Below are 18,247 nucleotides of genomic sequence, written 5' to 3' on the forward strand. Positions count from 1 at the left end.
AACACTATTATGTATGTGATGGATCACAGTTTTGTGTCCAATTTATTACAGGTTAGCACTAGTGCTAGCAAAATGCTAGCAAATGCTAACTCTTTAGTGACCAGTGATCAGTGCAAACTGGTATTTTTTTAATTAATTTTTTTCATGTATCTACAGTAAACCCAGTGATGCTTGTTTGTAAATTGTTGGTTGGTTGGTTTATTGAACAGATATAAACACATTACAAGATCTATAAATACAAGTTGAAGGAAAAAAATAATAATTATCAGACTCAGAATCTTCTTGTTAACAAGTACATAATTTCACTTCTTAACCCCTTCACTGCGTGATGATAAATTCTCAAAATGGGAATAGATCTCAAATTGTGTTGATGGAAAGTTTTTCATAATTTCGTACCCTTAAATGATGTCAAGCAAACTTTAACATTGAACTCTTGCGGTTTGACCTCTACCAAAGGGTCCACCAGTGGTTGTGTGCAAAAGTAGTCACCGAGGGATTTATGTGGTTTATAAGTTGTTCAGTGTTCTATGTTATGGGAATATTGAACCCTCATTAATTGGTCTTCTTTGTTCAGCAGTGAGGCATTATTTGCTTCAGTCTGTGGTCCTCGGGTGGGGGAAACCACCCAAACAATAGGTCAATAGTACAAACCTCATTCCAGAAAACTCGACACTATACAAATTGTGAATAAAAATCGAATGCTATTATGAGAAAGTCCAGATATCAACATTTTGTTCAGAATAGAACATAGATGACAGGTCAAAAGTTTAAACTGAGAAAATGTATCATTTTAAGGGAAATATATGTTGATTGTAAATGTAATGGTGCCGACAAATCTCAAAAAAGTTGGGACAAGTAGCAATAAGAGGTTAACTTATAAAAAAAAAACAGCTGGAAGACCAGTTACCACTAATGAGGTCCATTGGCAACTTGATTGGAGTATAAAAAGAGCTTCTCGGAGTGGCAGTGTCTCGCAGAAGCAAAGATGGGTAGAGAATCACCAATTCCTCCAATGTTGCACAGAAAATCACCAATTCCTCCAATGTTGCACAGAAAGAGAGTGGAGAAATATCAGAAAGGTGTTAACCAGCAAAAATTGCAAAAAGGTTGAAGTAATCATCATCTATAGTGCATAAGATCATCCAAATATTCAGAGAATCTGGAACAATCTCTGTGTGTAAGGGTCAAGGCCGAAAAATCATACCCATGATCTTCGGGCCCTTAAACGGCACTGCACCGCAAACAGGAATGCTTACTGTGAGGGAAATCACAGAAAGGGCTTAGCAATACTTCCAGAAAACATTGTGGATGAACACAATCCACCGTGCCAGCCGCCGTTGCCAGATGAAAGTCGACAGTACAAAGAAGAAGCCATTTTTAAAGCAGACCAAGATGCACAGCGTTTCTCTGGGCCAGGGGTTATTTTAAATGGAGTGTGGCAAAGTGGAAACCTGTTTTGTGGTCAGTTCTTTGTGGAAAACTGGGGCGCTCCTCATACTTACTAAAGAGGACAAGGACAACCCAAGTCAGTTTATAAGCCTGCATATGTGATGGTATAAGGGTTGCATGAGTGCGTGTGGCATGGGCAGCTTCCACATCTGGAAAGGCATCGTCAATGCAGAAAGGTATATTCAGATTGGAGAACAACATATGCTCCCATCCAGGCATCATCACTTTCAGAGAAGATCTTGCATTTCTCAACACGATAATGCCAGACCACATGCAGCACCAATTACAACATCATGGCTGCGTAGGAAAAGGATCCGGGTATTGAAATTGCCAGCCTGCAGTCCACTTCTTTCACTTCTAGAGCACATTTGGGGCAGGGGAAGGTGCAACAAAGAAAGCCCAAGACAGTTGACCAGTTAGAGAGACGAGTGTTAGACAAGAATGGGACAGCATTCCTATTTTTAAACTTGAGAAACATGTCTCCTCGATCCCCAGACGTTTGCAGACTGTTGTAAGAAGAAGAGGGGATGCCTCACAGTGGTGAAAATGGCCTTGTCCCAACTTTTTTGAGATTTGTTGACACCATGGAATTTCAAATCAACATAGTTTTCCCTTAAAATGATACATTTTCTCAGTTTAAACTTTTGACCTGTTCTCTGTGTTCTCTTCTGAATAAAATATTAAAAGTTGGCACTTCCAAATAATTGCATCCAGTTTTTATTCACAATTTGTATAATGTCCCAACTTTTTGGGAATTGGGTTTGTAAGTGTGCATTGTTCAAACAAAAATCAAGTTCTTTACAAAGAGGCTTTTACAGCTATTTCAAAAAACAGCAATTTTGGCAGTGGGTATTTTTTTCCAAGATTATTATTTTTTTGTTATGCTAGCAAATGTGTGAAATCATAAACCCTGGAGATTGAAAGCGTACGAGGAAGAGGAAGGGTCTTCAATCAAGAAGATTGCAATAAGATCATAAAACGGGCTGTCGTGCTATGATTTATCCACCTGTACTGTATTGTTATGTGATGCCAGGAATCCAGCTGTAAATAAATGTTACTGCTTTCAGGAAATGCATCCTTCCATTATGCCTTAAGGGCTCATGTTAAGTTGGGATGCTAGTGAAGATGTAGCAGAAATTCCGGAGCACACTATGTTGATGCTTAATGTATACAGTGTTGAAGTAAATCACTAATGTTGATCGCCACAGGGCCCCCCTCGTACATTTTGCGTCACATTCAAAGGAGCCTGTGATTGTATAGTCAGACGATCAAGTGATTCCCTCCAGGCTTCCCTTGTGTACTAATACCCAGTGGAATGATTGGTTTGTTCGCCTTTCTCTGATTTTCACTGCTTTATCTTGTCTTTCTCATTGTTATCCTGTTGTCTCAAAATAGACTTAAGAAGGATAAGTATCCTCAGCTGTCCTCTTAAATACTGAACAGGTGAAGTATGTGAAGGGAGAAAAAGTGGCAGTTGGAGCTTACAGTGTTTTGTGAAGCAAGCTTGCTATGTATTGGCTTTACCTACATACAGTAAACGTAGCCATGGAACTAGTTGAAGGATTACTGAGGATTTGCCACGCTAAGCCCCAGGAACCCAGTCCAGTGACCCTCTTCTTGTCTCCTCCCCCTTGCTGCAGCAAAACAACAAACCCTAACCCTCCTCTCGCCTCCTATTCTGCCCATGTGACCAGAACTGAATTTTCCAATGGATACATATTCAAAAGTCCCTGTAAATTCAAAATAAATGCCTCCTAAATTTGACATACCAAAGAGAAGAGTGTGGTTAACAACCCTGCCAAATGCCAATGATTAAACAAACAAACAAAAAATTCACACAAGTATACAAAAAAAGAGTCTTCAAAATTCTGAAAAATCAAGCCACTGTCTCTGTTCTCAGATGCTTTGGGTGTGCACTAAAATGTATATATAGCGCTGCAACTTACAATTATATTAATAATTGTTTAAAATGGGGATTCTTTTGTTGATTCATTGATTAATTGAATGAACAAACAAGTTTCAATTTGAGTTTTGATAATTGATTATTTGCTGCTTAATCATTTGATTTTTGCACCTCTAACCAACCGGGTCATCGTGGGCCTTTTCCACGCTGCATCAGTGACTATGTTTACATGCAGGCAATATTTGGGTTATGGTCAGAATTCAGGTTTCTGGAACTATCGGAATAACATGTTTACATGCGCAAGTTACCCCAGTATACATGGTGTTTAGAATAACTCAATGTAAGGAAGCGAAGGACGGACACCATCATGGCAGAAATAGACGTCATTTCCGCTTCTAACTTTAAATGGTCAATAAAATACATTATATTTATGTCACTCACCACGCTAAATAAAGTAGTCGATTTCCTAGTGCAGTTCTTGTCTGTACACTCCAAAAGCACAGACTTATTTCGTTTGGATAAAGTATATGTGTGTGTCATCTAATGTTCCTAAACGGACGTGTATTGTTGAACACTGCAAGCTGGAGATAAACATTGTTTAAGCATTACGAGTGATGTCGCGTCTGTCTCACATGAATAATTAACGTGTCACAAACTGTGACATTTTCGCCATAGAGGCACAATATAACGTGAAAACGCCGCAGAGAAATCAATGTATTTAAGCGAGGCCCGTGTAGGACGGTGCTGCGCTTACAAGTCGTTACTACAAAGACCAAGATTCCTTGCGAGTGCAAATAAGCAAAGAAGAGGTTGTGAGCATGCACACAACGAAAAACAATGCCCCGTTGATTCCGGTATTCCGTTTGCGTTTATATGAACCAGTATTCTGGTTATGAAAGGGGTAACCCAAGGCGCTTAATCGGGTTTTTAGAAACCCGAATAAGAGCATATTCGGGTTATTGCGCGTGTTTACATGGCCTTTCAAAACCCTTATATTTCCAATATTTGGGTTTTAAAAGGGTTATTGCCTGCATGTAAACGTAGTCGGTGAGGCAGCAGTATGTCACTTTTCCATAATGTGTCTCGTATAAAGGTGTATCCCACTAGAATGGAGCCGTCATACACTAAGCAGCAGAAGAATGTCATCACTTAAGTCAGAACCGAGTATGAACTAACTCTCAACTTTCAGCTTGGGAGACTGCCATACTATCACCTGAGCTATGTTCCTCCTACTGTTTGCTTATATCCAAGAGAATACCAAAAACATCGGTTTTGGTTTCTTGGAGTTACAAAAATTCCAGCTGACATGAGCGATATACTAAGGCTCAGGGACTAATCGGCTATCTCCCAAGCTAAAGCTCATGAGTTCGTTCCTCAACCCTTGCTGGACTTGTTTTTATTTTATTTTTTTCAATTCTTTATTTTACTCTTTTCCAAGTGTAAATATTACTCTAAAACTGAGTTTATTTGGCCCCATTCTAAATAGAGTCAAATTTACTCTCCACACTTTTTTTTTTTTTTTTTCTTTTACACTTTTTCCCCATTGGGTCTAATAGTCTATGCATATTAGATTAATAGAATTTAATAGTATCCACGCATATCAAATAGTCACTCAAGCTCTTGACTCGAGTTTTCTCAAGTGTCTTAACATGACTTATTTTACATGGAAGACAAGTAGTGTGACACCATGCCCAATCTTACTTACTTTTACTTACTTTTCTCTTCCGTAAGAACAGCATGACCCAGTGTCAAATGTAAGAAGCAGGCAGGTTGTTTTTGATGTATGCAGCGGCTGCAAATTAATAGATGGTGGACCTTAAATAGACTGCATGCCAGTCTGTGGACATGTCTGAGTTAATGATAACATTTGTTATGAAAAGTGAGTGTGTATTGGAACTTACAATAGACTGAAATGAAAATCATTTTTCCAGACTTTCGTTAAAGCTGGTTTGTTTAAGGTGTGTTTTAGGTCATTATCTTTCTGCATGATAAAGGATCCCCCAATCAGTTTGGTTTATCTATCTTTAAATTGGTAGACAAAATGTTTCTGTAGATTTCTGAGTTGTTTTGCTGCTGCCATCGTTTGTTACATCAATAAAGAATAATGAGCCCTTGCCAGAATCAGCCATGTAAGCCCAAGCAACGGCATTACCTCCACTCCCTTTCACAGATGTGTCTCTATGTTTGGAACCATGAGCAGTTCCTTTCCTTTCAGCCTTTTCATCACTGTTTAATCTTTGTCTTATCAGTCCATAAAGTTTTCTCCAATTATTATTATTTTTTTTCCTGTGTGTGTGTCTTTGCTTTTCGACCAAATCAAGCCTGGCCTTTCTCATTGGTCTTGCTAATGAGGGGTTTACGTTTTCTGGTGCACTATTTTTATGAAATGAACATTCTGAAAACTTTACTCTTACCCTCTTGAGGTTGCTGATTATGTCATTTTTTGGGGCCTTATTCTTAATCAACTACATTTAGAGCTTCTATCCTCTTAAGATGGGTAACAAAAACCGACGTAAATACTTGATTGTACACTATGTGGTTTCCGTTTGAGACAGTTGTGGTGTTTATTTGATTAACTCACCTGTAGACTAATTGGGGCATGGTGTCTATTAGCCGCCTTGTATTTGCAGAATTCTAAGGGGGGAAACAAGTCATAAAACTGTCAACTAACTAAGGCGAGTTCTGTAGAGGTCACTGCAATTTGAGTGATGATGTGACATCAAAAGAGTCCTACTTATGACAAAACAGAAGATGGCTATGCTGTTGGCATAGTCAGACATCTCTGATGTTTTGCTTGGTAAGTTTGCCTTTGGTTCCACTTAAGGACAGTGCATAGAAGCTGACTCTAAGCAAGGGAAAGGTTTTTTGCTTTTTTTGACACTCCTTGGGCATTTGCTTCTGTCAGCCTATTACCGTGCCAAAAAAAGACTCAGCAGAGAAAAGTCCCCAGCTCACTTGTGTACATGTCTTTTAACATGATGTGACAGTGTCCCAGCTCTGCTATATACCTTGCCAGCAGCTACTGGTTCATCCGCCTAGAACCTACATCATCAAATGCAAGCTCCGTGCACACAGAAAGAAGTTTGAGATTTAATAGTAACGCAGGGCAAATCTGTCTGCTCTTCACAGGTTACATCTGCAGTCCGGCTTTACAAACACACCTAAAGTCTAACGAATCAGAAGCATAGCTTGTGTCCATACTAATAAAAATATTTAAGTCATCAGACAACCGTAGAACTGTTACAATTTCGCTCCACGCCTCTGCAAATGAAAGGAAAATATTGTTTTGTTATTTGTTGATATAAAACAATAATTGAAGAAGTGTTTTCAAATCATCTATTTTTTAGTTTTTGGATTAAAACAGATGTGCAGTCTCATACTTCAGCATAATCTTGTTTAAGCAACATTTTATGGACTCCATTAAATATGAAGGACTGTTTTCCAAAAACACCCACAAATCCATGCGATCGACTTACCACCAGTTAAGCGTATACTTTACCTCTTCCTTCTTGGCCTGCGTTCGATCGCACCGGAGGGGTTCGGTAAATCATTCTCAGGGGTTTGGCCGAGGTCAAAACACTTGGTGAGCTCAGTAGTCGACTTGTGGCTTTTGTGATGGTATTTCGTGTGATTCATTTAATCCATACATACTATATCGAACAAAAAAAGTGGTCGAGGGAATATGTGCAATATAAATTCACATGTACGGAACTTTTGGTGTTCCACAGGGTTCAATTGTGGGGCCTCTACTGTTTTCTTTGTATCTGCTGCCTCTGGGTTCCATCTTAAGAAAGCAGCGGTCGTTATTTTAACTCATTAAGGCCTTAAGCGGCTGCCAAAACATGCTTCTAAAACCAATGGGTGGCTTTTGAGTCACCCCCGAAAACCTGAGGTTTTCCTGGATACAGTATTCAACAATATTGTCAATGCCTACTAAATAATTGATATTTCAGCTCCTGAAGCAGATAGAAACATAATTCCAAAAACATTTCAGAGTTTACGCCTGTGGCGTTCACATAAACCTAAGTTTATTATTATAAGCCTTCAATATTTTTTTTAAATCAATAAACAAATGTGTCGCATCTGCGGGTATATTACCTTCAACACTGGAGCGCACTTGAAATAACCTCAGGGGGTCGAGTGGTAATTATTTGTCATCCATTCCGTTACAAGGACGTCGACATTTTCAACATCCTCATTGTCTACAAACATATTTCTTAACAGTATGTCACTGTCGACTCGTTACACTGATTCAAATTCCTCCTGCGTTATTGTCAATTGCGTCATTTATTTCAGAACTCCCGCAAATCTGCATCAGCTATGAATGCTCAAATAGAATTCCAGGACATGCTACGATGCCCACGTCGCTCTCTCATGTATATTCTGATGCATTTCATCGGCTAAGAGACCAAGAATTGGTCTAAACAAAATGACGTTTCCGCTCTCCTGGCTTTAAAGGGAAAAGCAGGCTGGAGCACTCTACAGTTACGGTAGAAGCGCGGTCACGAGCTCCTGGCCTTAATGGGTTAAAATGCTCTATAAATAAAGAGTTGAGTGATGGGTGTCAGCGTCCAAACTGCATGATTTGCTATGCCAATTTGAGAAATTCTAGTCTAGCACAACTAAAATTGCACTTCCTTAAGCAGCATGGAGATGGGGAATACAAGAACACAAAACTTTCTGAATTCAAGGTGAAGACAGACAGATTCAATGAAAGGGCTACTGTCCCTGTTCATTTTGCTCATCAGTAAAAACCCTATACCTGTCTTGCATTTTTTTTTTTAACATTTTATTTTAGTTTTCAATAAAGAAGGGTTTGATGAATGCACATAGGAAACTGGTCGGGTTCAGCACCTCCAAAAACAGGGATCTGGGATAGGCTCTTGCCTTCTCAGTTGTGACCCTAATGAGGTCAAGCACTATATAATAGATGCTTACCGCAGTATAAGTGCACACTCACAACTTCTACAAACCTTGTAATAGCTGGGGGGTGCATGGAATGTACCCGTTAAAGTAGATTGTAGTGAGACTATATTCAAACAAGCTAAACGTCATGGCTAAGGTGCGGTATTTGGAGCAAATTGAAGAACTGGAAGGACTTGACCTATGTCAACACACCTCACTGATGGAATCCAGCCGCCACCTGAATGCCACATTTTTTCTTTATTTTCTCACATAGATGACTGTTATTATTCAATGGAATGGAAATACATTTTGAACAGGGGTATATTGCGGTTTGACAAAAGAATGTTACAGAAAGTTGTTTTGAAAACGCTCTTCAGCTCTACCCTGACCTGGGTATCACACACAACACACTATTTTGGCGGGGCTATTTTGGTCAATAAAGGTGATGTTTAAATGTTTAAAAGATGTTTAAATGGCAAGTAAAAACAGAATACAGAATGAAAATCAGAAATTGCTTTTGAACTGTGGTTCATCAGAACTATTAAAAAAAGAAAATAAACATGCCTGGACAAAATTTATGGCACACTTGAACGTAATATTTTGTTGCACAACCTTTTCAAATTCAAATTCAAATAGCTTTATACGCCTTTTTACGCCGTGCGGAAGTGCAAAATATAAATAATAAGTGCAAATAAGAACATTTAATGCCTAAGTTAAATAAAATGGTTTAAAAGATCACTGTGTAGAATGATACAAATTCAAAATATAATATATTAAAAGAAGAATGCAGCAGCTTCCATCCTTCACTCACACCCTTCAATGTTGCAGTTTGTTATTGTTTAAGAGCCTGATGGCCCGGGATAAAAAGTGTTCCTGAGTCTGTTAGTCCGTAGCCTGGGGGTACCTCTTGCCCGAGGCCAGCAGTTCAAAAAGACTGTGACTAAGGTGGGAGGGGTCCTGGATGATTTTCCACGCCCTGGCTAGCCCCCGATAGTCTGCAATGTCTTCAAGGGAGGGCAGGGTGAGGCTGATGCCCGGTTTATGACTCTCTGTAGGGCAGCCTTATCCTTCACGCTGAGGCCAGCAAACCAGACCGTGATCGTGTATGTCAATACACTCTGCACTTTCGAGCGATATAACCTCATCAGCAAGTTCTCCTGGAGATGGCACCTTCTGAGTATTCTCAGGAAATGTAGTCTCTGCTGGGCTTTGCCGTGCTGTACCAGTTGTTTCAGTTGTGAAGAGTGATTTTTCCAGAGGGCATGTTTCAGCTCCTTTCACAGATGGTCTGTGCTCAATTTTTTTATTTTTATAATTCTGTTGAACCACAATTCAAAAGCCTTATCTTATTAGTCAATTTTAATTATTTTTAAAAATATTTTTTTCCTTTGTTATTATTACATTTCTTTCAGAGGGATAACACCAATTTTGTCCATTTGTGTACCTCTTACTTACTCATTTTTTATACAGGACTTGTAGATAAGATGCCACTTACAAGATAGCCATCTGTCAGATGTAAATATCAATGACTGGTGGTGTTTCGTCCATGCCCAATAATTGACAGACCATTTTCGAGATGGCTTTGCATTTCCTTCCGGGCTAACATGACCGCCTATTACTGCAGAAACAGTAGCAATCGGGCTTTGTGTGCGCCACCAGACATAGGCGAGGAAATTAATAGTGGAGAAAGAGGAGATGAGAGACTGAAGGCAGATGTAAACAATGGGTAGGTGCTGACAAAGGACTGACCGCGGGGACACTAGTGGAGAGCAGATGAGTCATATTACTGCAGCGCTGCACAGATTGAAATGCCACTGCAGTTGCTGAATGTGCACATAATTTTTGGCTGGATTGAAACGCCCTCATATTTTATTTTACTCTTAAGTACTTTGAGGCACATTTGTATTCAATGAGCAACTTACTTTTTTTTTTTTAACTATTGACAAAACAAATACTATAATTCAATTAAATGTAATCCAAAAATAATATGTGAATTATCTTTTTAAAGAGGAATTCAACTTAAAAATGAGCACTAGTCCTCCATGACTCTAAACATGGCTTTCTAATTAAAATTGTGTTTGTGGGATATGAGCTAATCAACAAAATCCACCCCTTTTTTATCCATCTCAGGGGGGCAGCCATTTTGCTGTTGACTGAAAATTACATCACAGTTGATCAGGGTTCAGGTAACGACCAATCACAGCTCAGCTTGCGAATGTCACATGACCAAACTCAGGAAACAGGCGAACCATGATTGGTTGTTACCTGAGCCCTGAGCAACTGTGATGTTTTCAGATAAAGTTTTCAGTCACAAGCAAGTGGCAAAACTGAGGTTTATAAACATGGTGGATTTTGCTGCTTAAGTCATACTCCACTAATGCTATATTATTAACTCTTTGACCGCCAGACGTTTTCAGAAAAGGGATGCCGTGGGTGCCAGCCGATTTAAGCATTTTGACTGATCTTTCAAGGTCCACAGAAAATTTTGTGTTTGGACTATCGAAACACACATACTACCAAATGAAAGATTGGACTCTCATCTTTCATCAGAAAAAAAAAGTTTCTACCTTATTCCGTTTTTTTAGTAATCAACAATAGAAAATGGTTAGTTTCACCCAAATGCTCTGTTTTGAAACAAAATACGGAGAAATCAAGCTTTTTGTGAAACGATATTATTTCATGCACTCTAGTGAATTTGACACCTTTTTTTTCCATGAATGATGCCACAAACACCTAAACAGTGCTTTACTTCTGTAAAACACTACCACCAACAATGAAAAAGTGTTTTTTGATAGCAAAATAAGTTTATTTACATTCAACAGTGTAACAATTTGACAAAACAATTTGGCAAACTATTTACAAATGTGTGCAACCGTGGTACTATTTACAATTGTGTGGATGTTTCAAATACAGTTTTTCTTTTTGTAACGCTCCCCTGCGTGCAAGTGGACGCAGCAGGATTTGCACAACAGATTAGTTTTACTGCGATGGCCCCTTAGCGTGCAGACGCTACACTTTCTTGCTGGCTTTTTTTTCCGGGGAATAGCAAGTATATACTGCAGTGTCTGTTTGGCCATGTTGCCATCAAGTCTACTCTCAGGATCATGATACGGTGACGTTACGGTGGTGTTACGTCTGGCTTCCTCATTGTCCTTCAGTTCCTATACCGGGTATATATAACATAAGAGATGTTCTGATCCATCTTATCCGCTCCATTCATGGTGGCATCGTAGTCCATAACCAGTGTCTTCTCCGTGATCAGACTGTACCCACTCCTCCGATGAATATGCAACGTCCGCCTGAGCGTGCTCGGTTGTGCTCCACGTTTTCCGGCGTCAGCATCGCTAGCCGGTGAGGCTTTATGACGTGATCATAGCCGCCGCGTCGTCAACGCTTCCAACTTCGGCATCAACCTCGGAGTCACCATCATCATCATCGTCGTCATCAATGTGCTCTTTAGCATTGGTTGATGCTTCTCTTCTTTGAAAAAAAAAAACTTGGTGAACGTCTTTTAACGTCTTTGGCGCTCCTCCGTAGGATTTTACTAAACGTTATTTAACGTTTTTGGCTGTCAAAGAGTTAAAAATATCATGTTTAGATTAATGGGGCCGCTTAGAACATAAACGTAAAGAAAATTATTTAAAAATCAAGCTATTTACCTACAATAGCTTGTTGGTAATTCAGGAACAAAAAAAAACATAGTTTAACTGTTGTGTCATTCTCTCTAAAGATAGCCCTCCAGCTATACCGACCATGACCTGTTCCGTTTTATGTTTCCTTTCCTTACTTTGTACCGCTTGCCTAGGCAGCTAATCCGGCCCGTGATCAATAATTCCCTTTCTACTGCTCACAGTTTGGATCTATCCCAGCAGCAAACAGCTCAGCAGATATCTTTTTTTCTTCTCTTGTTTGTCATTCACAAACTCAGTGGCTGTGAGGAAATATCGAAAATGTTGCTGCAACGGAGAAAATGGAATACATTTAGTGTGTGTGTGCACTCAGTCATATTATAGCCTCCTGCAAGGCTCATCTTATTCCGATGTGAAATCACTCAGTCAGCCTTCATCTTAAATCTGCCTTGTGTGAGGCCTGAGCTCACCACCTCCATGTCATTGATGTTTTATTGTTGACAGCTTCCAGCAGAAGCTACCTACCTACTGTCCCTCTGTCTGTCGGAGCGATTTGCCTCAATCCATTTTATGCTTCGATGCTGATGGGGTCTGTCAGCAAGCGCCGCATGCCCACAGACAATTAAACGGAAAAACAAGGCTCGCTTAATGAAGCTCGGCAGGAAAAACATCCTCAAACAAGGTTGTTTTACCATACAGATAGAAGTTGACAAGGTCCAATCTAGTCGTGTCAGATGGAACCACATGACTTCACTGGGGCATTGTTTTGGTTTTATGCACTGGCAGACTCCATAGTGCATGCACTCCATAGCTCTGTTTTTAATTATGAGTTGATTGTATACATGAGATCAATGCACTTTCATTTGAAATACAGTCTATGCATAATGGTCTTCAGCACGGGTTACAGATTAACTAGTTGAAATATTTGTCTATTTAAAGGTGCTCACACACGGGGCCATCAGTTATTGTTTGCTCATCTGTGAGTGTCAGTGGTTCCAGTGCAGGGATCACTGACATGCTGCCCAAAGGCAATGGACAACATGAATCGATCGTGAGCCCGTTACAAAAATAGCTTTCCAGTAATGGGATATTGTAATTTCCTAGGAGTGTTGTAGAAGTGACTGCAGAAATTTGTGGGAATAAAGTTTTGCATATTGATATTGGTCCGTTTCCCTAACTTTATTACATTATATTATTATTATCACATTATTAATTGTGAGAAACATTTTACATGATATGCCTGAACTGTCTGCAGATAGATGAATATATTTTGAGCACATTTTTGGGGTCACTCGACGTTGTGCTTTGAATTTAATGTGAGTGAATACATTAAAAAAAAATAATAACTAGAGCTGCGGGCAGCTATAAAGGGCCATCGCAGCCCGGGCCACTTTGGGGTACTTACAAGCGGTCCCGCCTCTTCCGTGCGCTTGAAGCAGACTTGGCCGACTGAGATCAAGCTTTTGGGATAGCATTTGATATTTTTTGATCAGAATTGACAAGCCAGATGCTTTATTTATTATTCTGAACATATTTCAAATATTACCGCGATCATAAAGTTATTGAATCCGCTAAGCTACTAATTAGCGAAACTTAGATGGTTGCAGAAGTTACACACATCATTCGAGATAGACATACAGGTTGTGTACAAAGATAAACAACAGAAGTCACTTGATGTCAGTCAAGTACATAGAGTCCGTTTGTGTCCCAAATTATGTAGACTTCAGATTAATTACGAGCGGCAGGATTCTTGAGGATAATACCGATAGTGACCACAGGAGGGCACTGTTGTATCGTATAACTACCAAGGGGCGTTGTTTCCAAAAACACATGGCTGATTCCTGTGGATAGCCCAGACCATAAAAGTGGTCTGGGGACTGATAAGCAGTCTTATCGCTAGTCTGCTTGCTAAACAGGCTTTTAGATCTCGGTAGACGCTGAGGTATGTGTTTCCTGTGGGTTGTAAAAACGAAATCCAGTCCCTGCTGGAGGGAAATTCAAAGAGATTCAACCAAAAAATTGAGGGTGATGGGCAATATTTGTTACACTAATAAAAGTTCAATTTTGTGAATAAACTATTTTCAGTGTTTGCATTTAGATACAACAGCAGAGTATTTGTTGTTGCTTACCTCGAAATTACTTTCCTCAAGCTGATTGGTTAAAGTAACCTTAAAGTTAGTTGTTAAAGTGTTACACGTTGCTTTGGCTTGAGCGTGACAGCTTGCAAAAACATTTTCATGTTTTTAGATCACACTCGGGGAAGGAAATCACCAGAAGGGTAAAATATAAATAACCGTTTATTTAATTTCTCTTTCTTTCTCTGTGTTTTAGAATTTTAGTGATCTGTTGCTGTGTTACTATATTTTCCAAAATGATTGCAGAATGCATGTTCAGAATTTGCCTGGGCTCAGTGTGCAGCCTGAGCACTTGAACGTTTATTTTTCCTGTGATCCGGCTTAGTTTCTGTAAAGTACTCTGTGTTGTGGTTTTAAAACTCACAATTTTTGTTCTACTTTTTGTTTGTAAATCATATTTATATGCTGGGCGCTGAAGCTTTTTGTTGAGATTGAATAAAAAAAATCAGTTTAATGAATTGGAAAGTTATATCACTGACCTATATTTAAATATACCTACATTATTTTTTATAGCAAAAGCTTATCTCATTAATGTGTTATTGTTACTGTTTTGATGGGATTTATAACAGTACTTTCTTTTTTATTAGTGAGTTGGGCTTCAAAAGGCCTAATCCTACTTATTTTTTTACAGGTATAGTATTATGGCATACATTAATGCAGTATCAGAATAATGAATCTTAACAGATGTCTCTATTTTTATGACTTTTTACGAATATTACAAGCCTTATATCCATTATAAATATTCATGGTGCTACATTTTCTTATGCCTGTGTCTGTTCACATTCCTTGTCACCTGGATGAATGATCGGATGTTTCCAATGTCAAAATGATCGGATGTTTCCAATGTCAAACTACTTTGTTATGCTTTTGCCTGTGTGTAGGAATAAGGAAACACTATACAGCAAGTGTAGTAAATGAGATGTGTATGCACATGCAGGCTTGTGCAACCAACGCGTGCATCGAGATGAAGTTAGATGGGCACTTTAATCACCCAAATTCTCCTTTCCATCCCTCTGGCCATCTACTCATCTCATTATAGACAGGAGAAGGTGAGAAGTGAGGCCTGTGTCGCCCTCTCCATTAATTATTGACTCCTGTCTTCTTTTACTCTAGCTTCTCATCTCCAGTCTCTGATAACCTTTACAAAAAAGAGCACTGGCTATGCTTGTGGCTATTATATAGTTAGTGGTACAGCAAAGGGGTCCTTACTATGTAAGGACGTTACTACTACTAACTACATGACACTGACACAAGCGGATATATTTTAAAATAATTTAATGAATTATGTTAATAATTGCTGCAATTGTGGCAACGTGCCAAAAAGAATGACTGTATTTGTTACTACTGCAATGCAATTATTATCCATGCAGACTTGTGAGCCTCCTGTTATGACCAGTCAATTTGAATAGCTCAGTTGGAGTTTGCTGAGGTCAGCATGGCAGAGTCATGCTCAGAAAACCTGAAGGCGACATGACTGTGATGCTGAGAATCTCACTGTTATATTCTTCTCTCCCGTGTGCCTGCGCATCTGTGTGTGGGTGACTGCAGGTTTGAAAGGACAACATCAAGTGTAGACCACCTTGAAAGCTCTGAGAACGAGAAGGAAGACGCTGCTAGCACCATGTTCAGCACCAAAAGGTCAGCATCATGTCACTTTTCTTACATGGGCAATGTAGACCATTTAAATAGAGATTAAGTAGAGAAATGGTGACTTAATCCAAAGTGCATACATAAGCTATAGATGCATGCTGCAATTTATTTATAGCTACTACAGCTGATAATCCTTCAATTGTGTGTAAATAGTACTTTATTCAGACATGTTTGATCATTGCCCTAGTTCCCTGTCTGCCATTTTCTATTTTTAATTTAGCTTGTGGTAGCATCCATGCATAAATCATTGGCCTTGTGATTTCTGGGGAGTTTCTGTGAGCTACAAATGGTTATCCAATAAGAGTAAGGTGGGTTCACTAGGAGAGGTGATGCCTTGAGAAACACATCCTTGAATAGCAGTTGGGGTCTGAAACCTTTTACTTTCAAGAGTTATTTTTCTGTAAATTAACTCTGGATTTACTTTATAAATAAAAACCAACAGTTTTAAATGGATGCTTTTTTACTATTTTTTGACAAGGATGAACAGAGGACCCAAATGCACGATTCTCAGGTTTAAAAAAAAGAGACATATCTGAAAGTATCAACAAAAATTCACAGCGATGCTGGGCAAAAACAATGCCAGAAAAGTATCAAGTTAGGATCACAGCATAGCTGGAAAAAGACTAAGAAAAGGTAAATTACAGCAAATGGCTGAAGGCAAAAACTGACTTAAGCAACATTATCAAAAAGGCTATAAGAAAAAAATCATCATGTCTAAAAATGTATATCGTCCTGTGGTTTTTCTTTTTTAAGACAAAAACATGGTTGTGCTTTACCTTGACTAGTTTCGGCGACGGCTGCCGCCTTCCCCAGAAGCTGTCAAACTGACAATTGTGACAGTTTGAAAGTTTCTGAGGAAGGCGACAGAAAAACCACAGGACGATTAACAAAAAGCATGGAGACTTAGACGTAAATATCAGCTGGGAGTTGCATGAAACAACTTCAAGCCTCTTTTTGATGACTTTTTTTTTTTTTTACTGTTTACCAAATTGTTGCTTATTGTGAAGTGTGCTGAGTTCATTGCCCCCATATACAAAGCAAAAAAGTGGTTGAACAAAAAAACAATAACATAGTGCTTGCCATTTAAACCAGTAAAAGTGCTAACGGAGTTTATGCCATGGACTTCCGTTTTTTAGGTGTCAGGACTAATGGACTATGGATTATATCCACTTTAGGTTCTTCTAGTCCGTAGAGATTCTAACTCGCGTGTGAATGTTTATCCACTTCAGAGAAGCACATTGATGTATTACTGTTCATGGTGAAGCAAAATTTTTAAATCACATACTTGGTTAGTTTTGGCCAAAGTTACAAAAAGTCACAGCCAAGACTCCAGAGCCACTGGTTGTGGTGTATTGCCATAATGATTTTAGGATGTTGGTGCTAAAAGGTCAAACATAATTTGGCCATTACTGGCGCAATACTGCCATAAGATAGTCATTTTGCAATCATTGGCATTGGTAGTTAACATGATTAGATGTCAGAGAGAAGAAGACATAAATGTCTTGTGATGAGGACTGAGTGCCATCACAATGCTGCCTGCATCCAGCATCCACCTGTCTCCCCACAGTGTGTGATCATCATACTGTGGGTGAGAAGATGATTAAACCAAGCCAGCACTTTGTCTTGTGGGAGCTGTGTCAGCATAGCAGATGACACGGATATGCTCAAAATGACTATAATAGGTTGCTATCTGGAAAGTCAAAGCCTCTAAATCACATTCTCATTTTTGCTGAATACGAAACTACTCATTTTTCCCCTTCTAAACTGCTGATTGAACCATAAAATGGTGGAGAAAATCTGTCTAACTGGCAGAGGTGGCTATTTCCTGTTGTTGCTTTATTTGTGAATTCTTAATATTGGTTTTCGGCGTGGTTTCCCTGAGGCCATGTCAAACAATTGTAAAAGTCCCATTAACATTTAATCTGAACGCGGTAAATTATGTTTTAATTTGATTGGAATGATGGATAGCACAGAAGCATGGATATTTCAAAGCGTGCGTTTTTGTGCTTTTGATGAAGTGTTCTAAATCCTCGTAATCTGTTTCACAGTAATAAACAAAACTGGAGAGCAGCATTTCCACAGCTTGTTTGTGCCTCAATGTTCTCATTAAAATGTAACTGGATTGCTGTTAAACAGACTCTTTTATTCTTGGACATTTATGACGTGACGCTACCACAGCTGTGATTTTTGGTTATTCATCTAAGTCAACTTGCAATGGCTGCTCTGGTTGCGTGCTTTCATAAGTCTGCCTCAATATAAAAGAAGATATTAATACAACAGAATCTTGCCGTGCTGCTGCCACGTAAGCCATACGGTATAATGGCATCCCTACATTACCTATGTGTTTATCATGCTCTCTTGCTGCCTCTTTAGAGGGATGTACAGAGTGGACTTAGCTAAGGCTGCAAACACGCGACTTAGGAAATATTTAAAGTTGATTTGGTCTAGAGGGCTGTTCATCCAGATGATGCACAAGCTTTTAGATCCTATTAGGGAAAGGCCTGTCTCCCCCACCTCTGTCCTCTCTTATAACCAATATTGCTCTCCCACTCACGGTCGTGTCCTATCACCACTTT

At 39.2% G+C, this 18,247-nt stretch overlaps 1 protein-coding gene across 1 annotated transcript in view; it reads left to right on the forward strand.

Moving 5' to 3' along the window:
- The window catches only part of oxr1a (oxidation resistance 1a), a 163,966-nt gene that overhangs the window by 4,802 nt on the left and 140,917 nt on the right, over positions 1 to 18,247 (forward strand). The window contains exon 2 of the mRNA XM_077575837.1: positions 15,570 to 15,659. Within this exon, the coding sequence (XP_077431963.1) occupies positions 15,643 to 15,659 (17 nt within the window). The 5' untranslated portion in view covers positions 15,570 to 15,642. The remainder of the gene's footprint in view (positions 1 to 15,569; positions 15,660 to 18,247) is intronic.

Source organism: Vanacampus margaritifer, chromosome 9 (assembly GCF_051991255.1).
Source record: "Vanacampus margaritifer isolate UIUO_Vmar chromosome 9, RoL_Vmar_1.0, whole genome shotgun sequence".
NCBI classification, from domain to species: Eukaryota; Metazoa; Chordata; class Actinopteri; order Syngnathiformes; family Syngnathidae; genus Vanacampus; species Vanacampus margaritifer.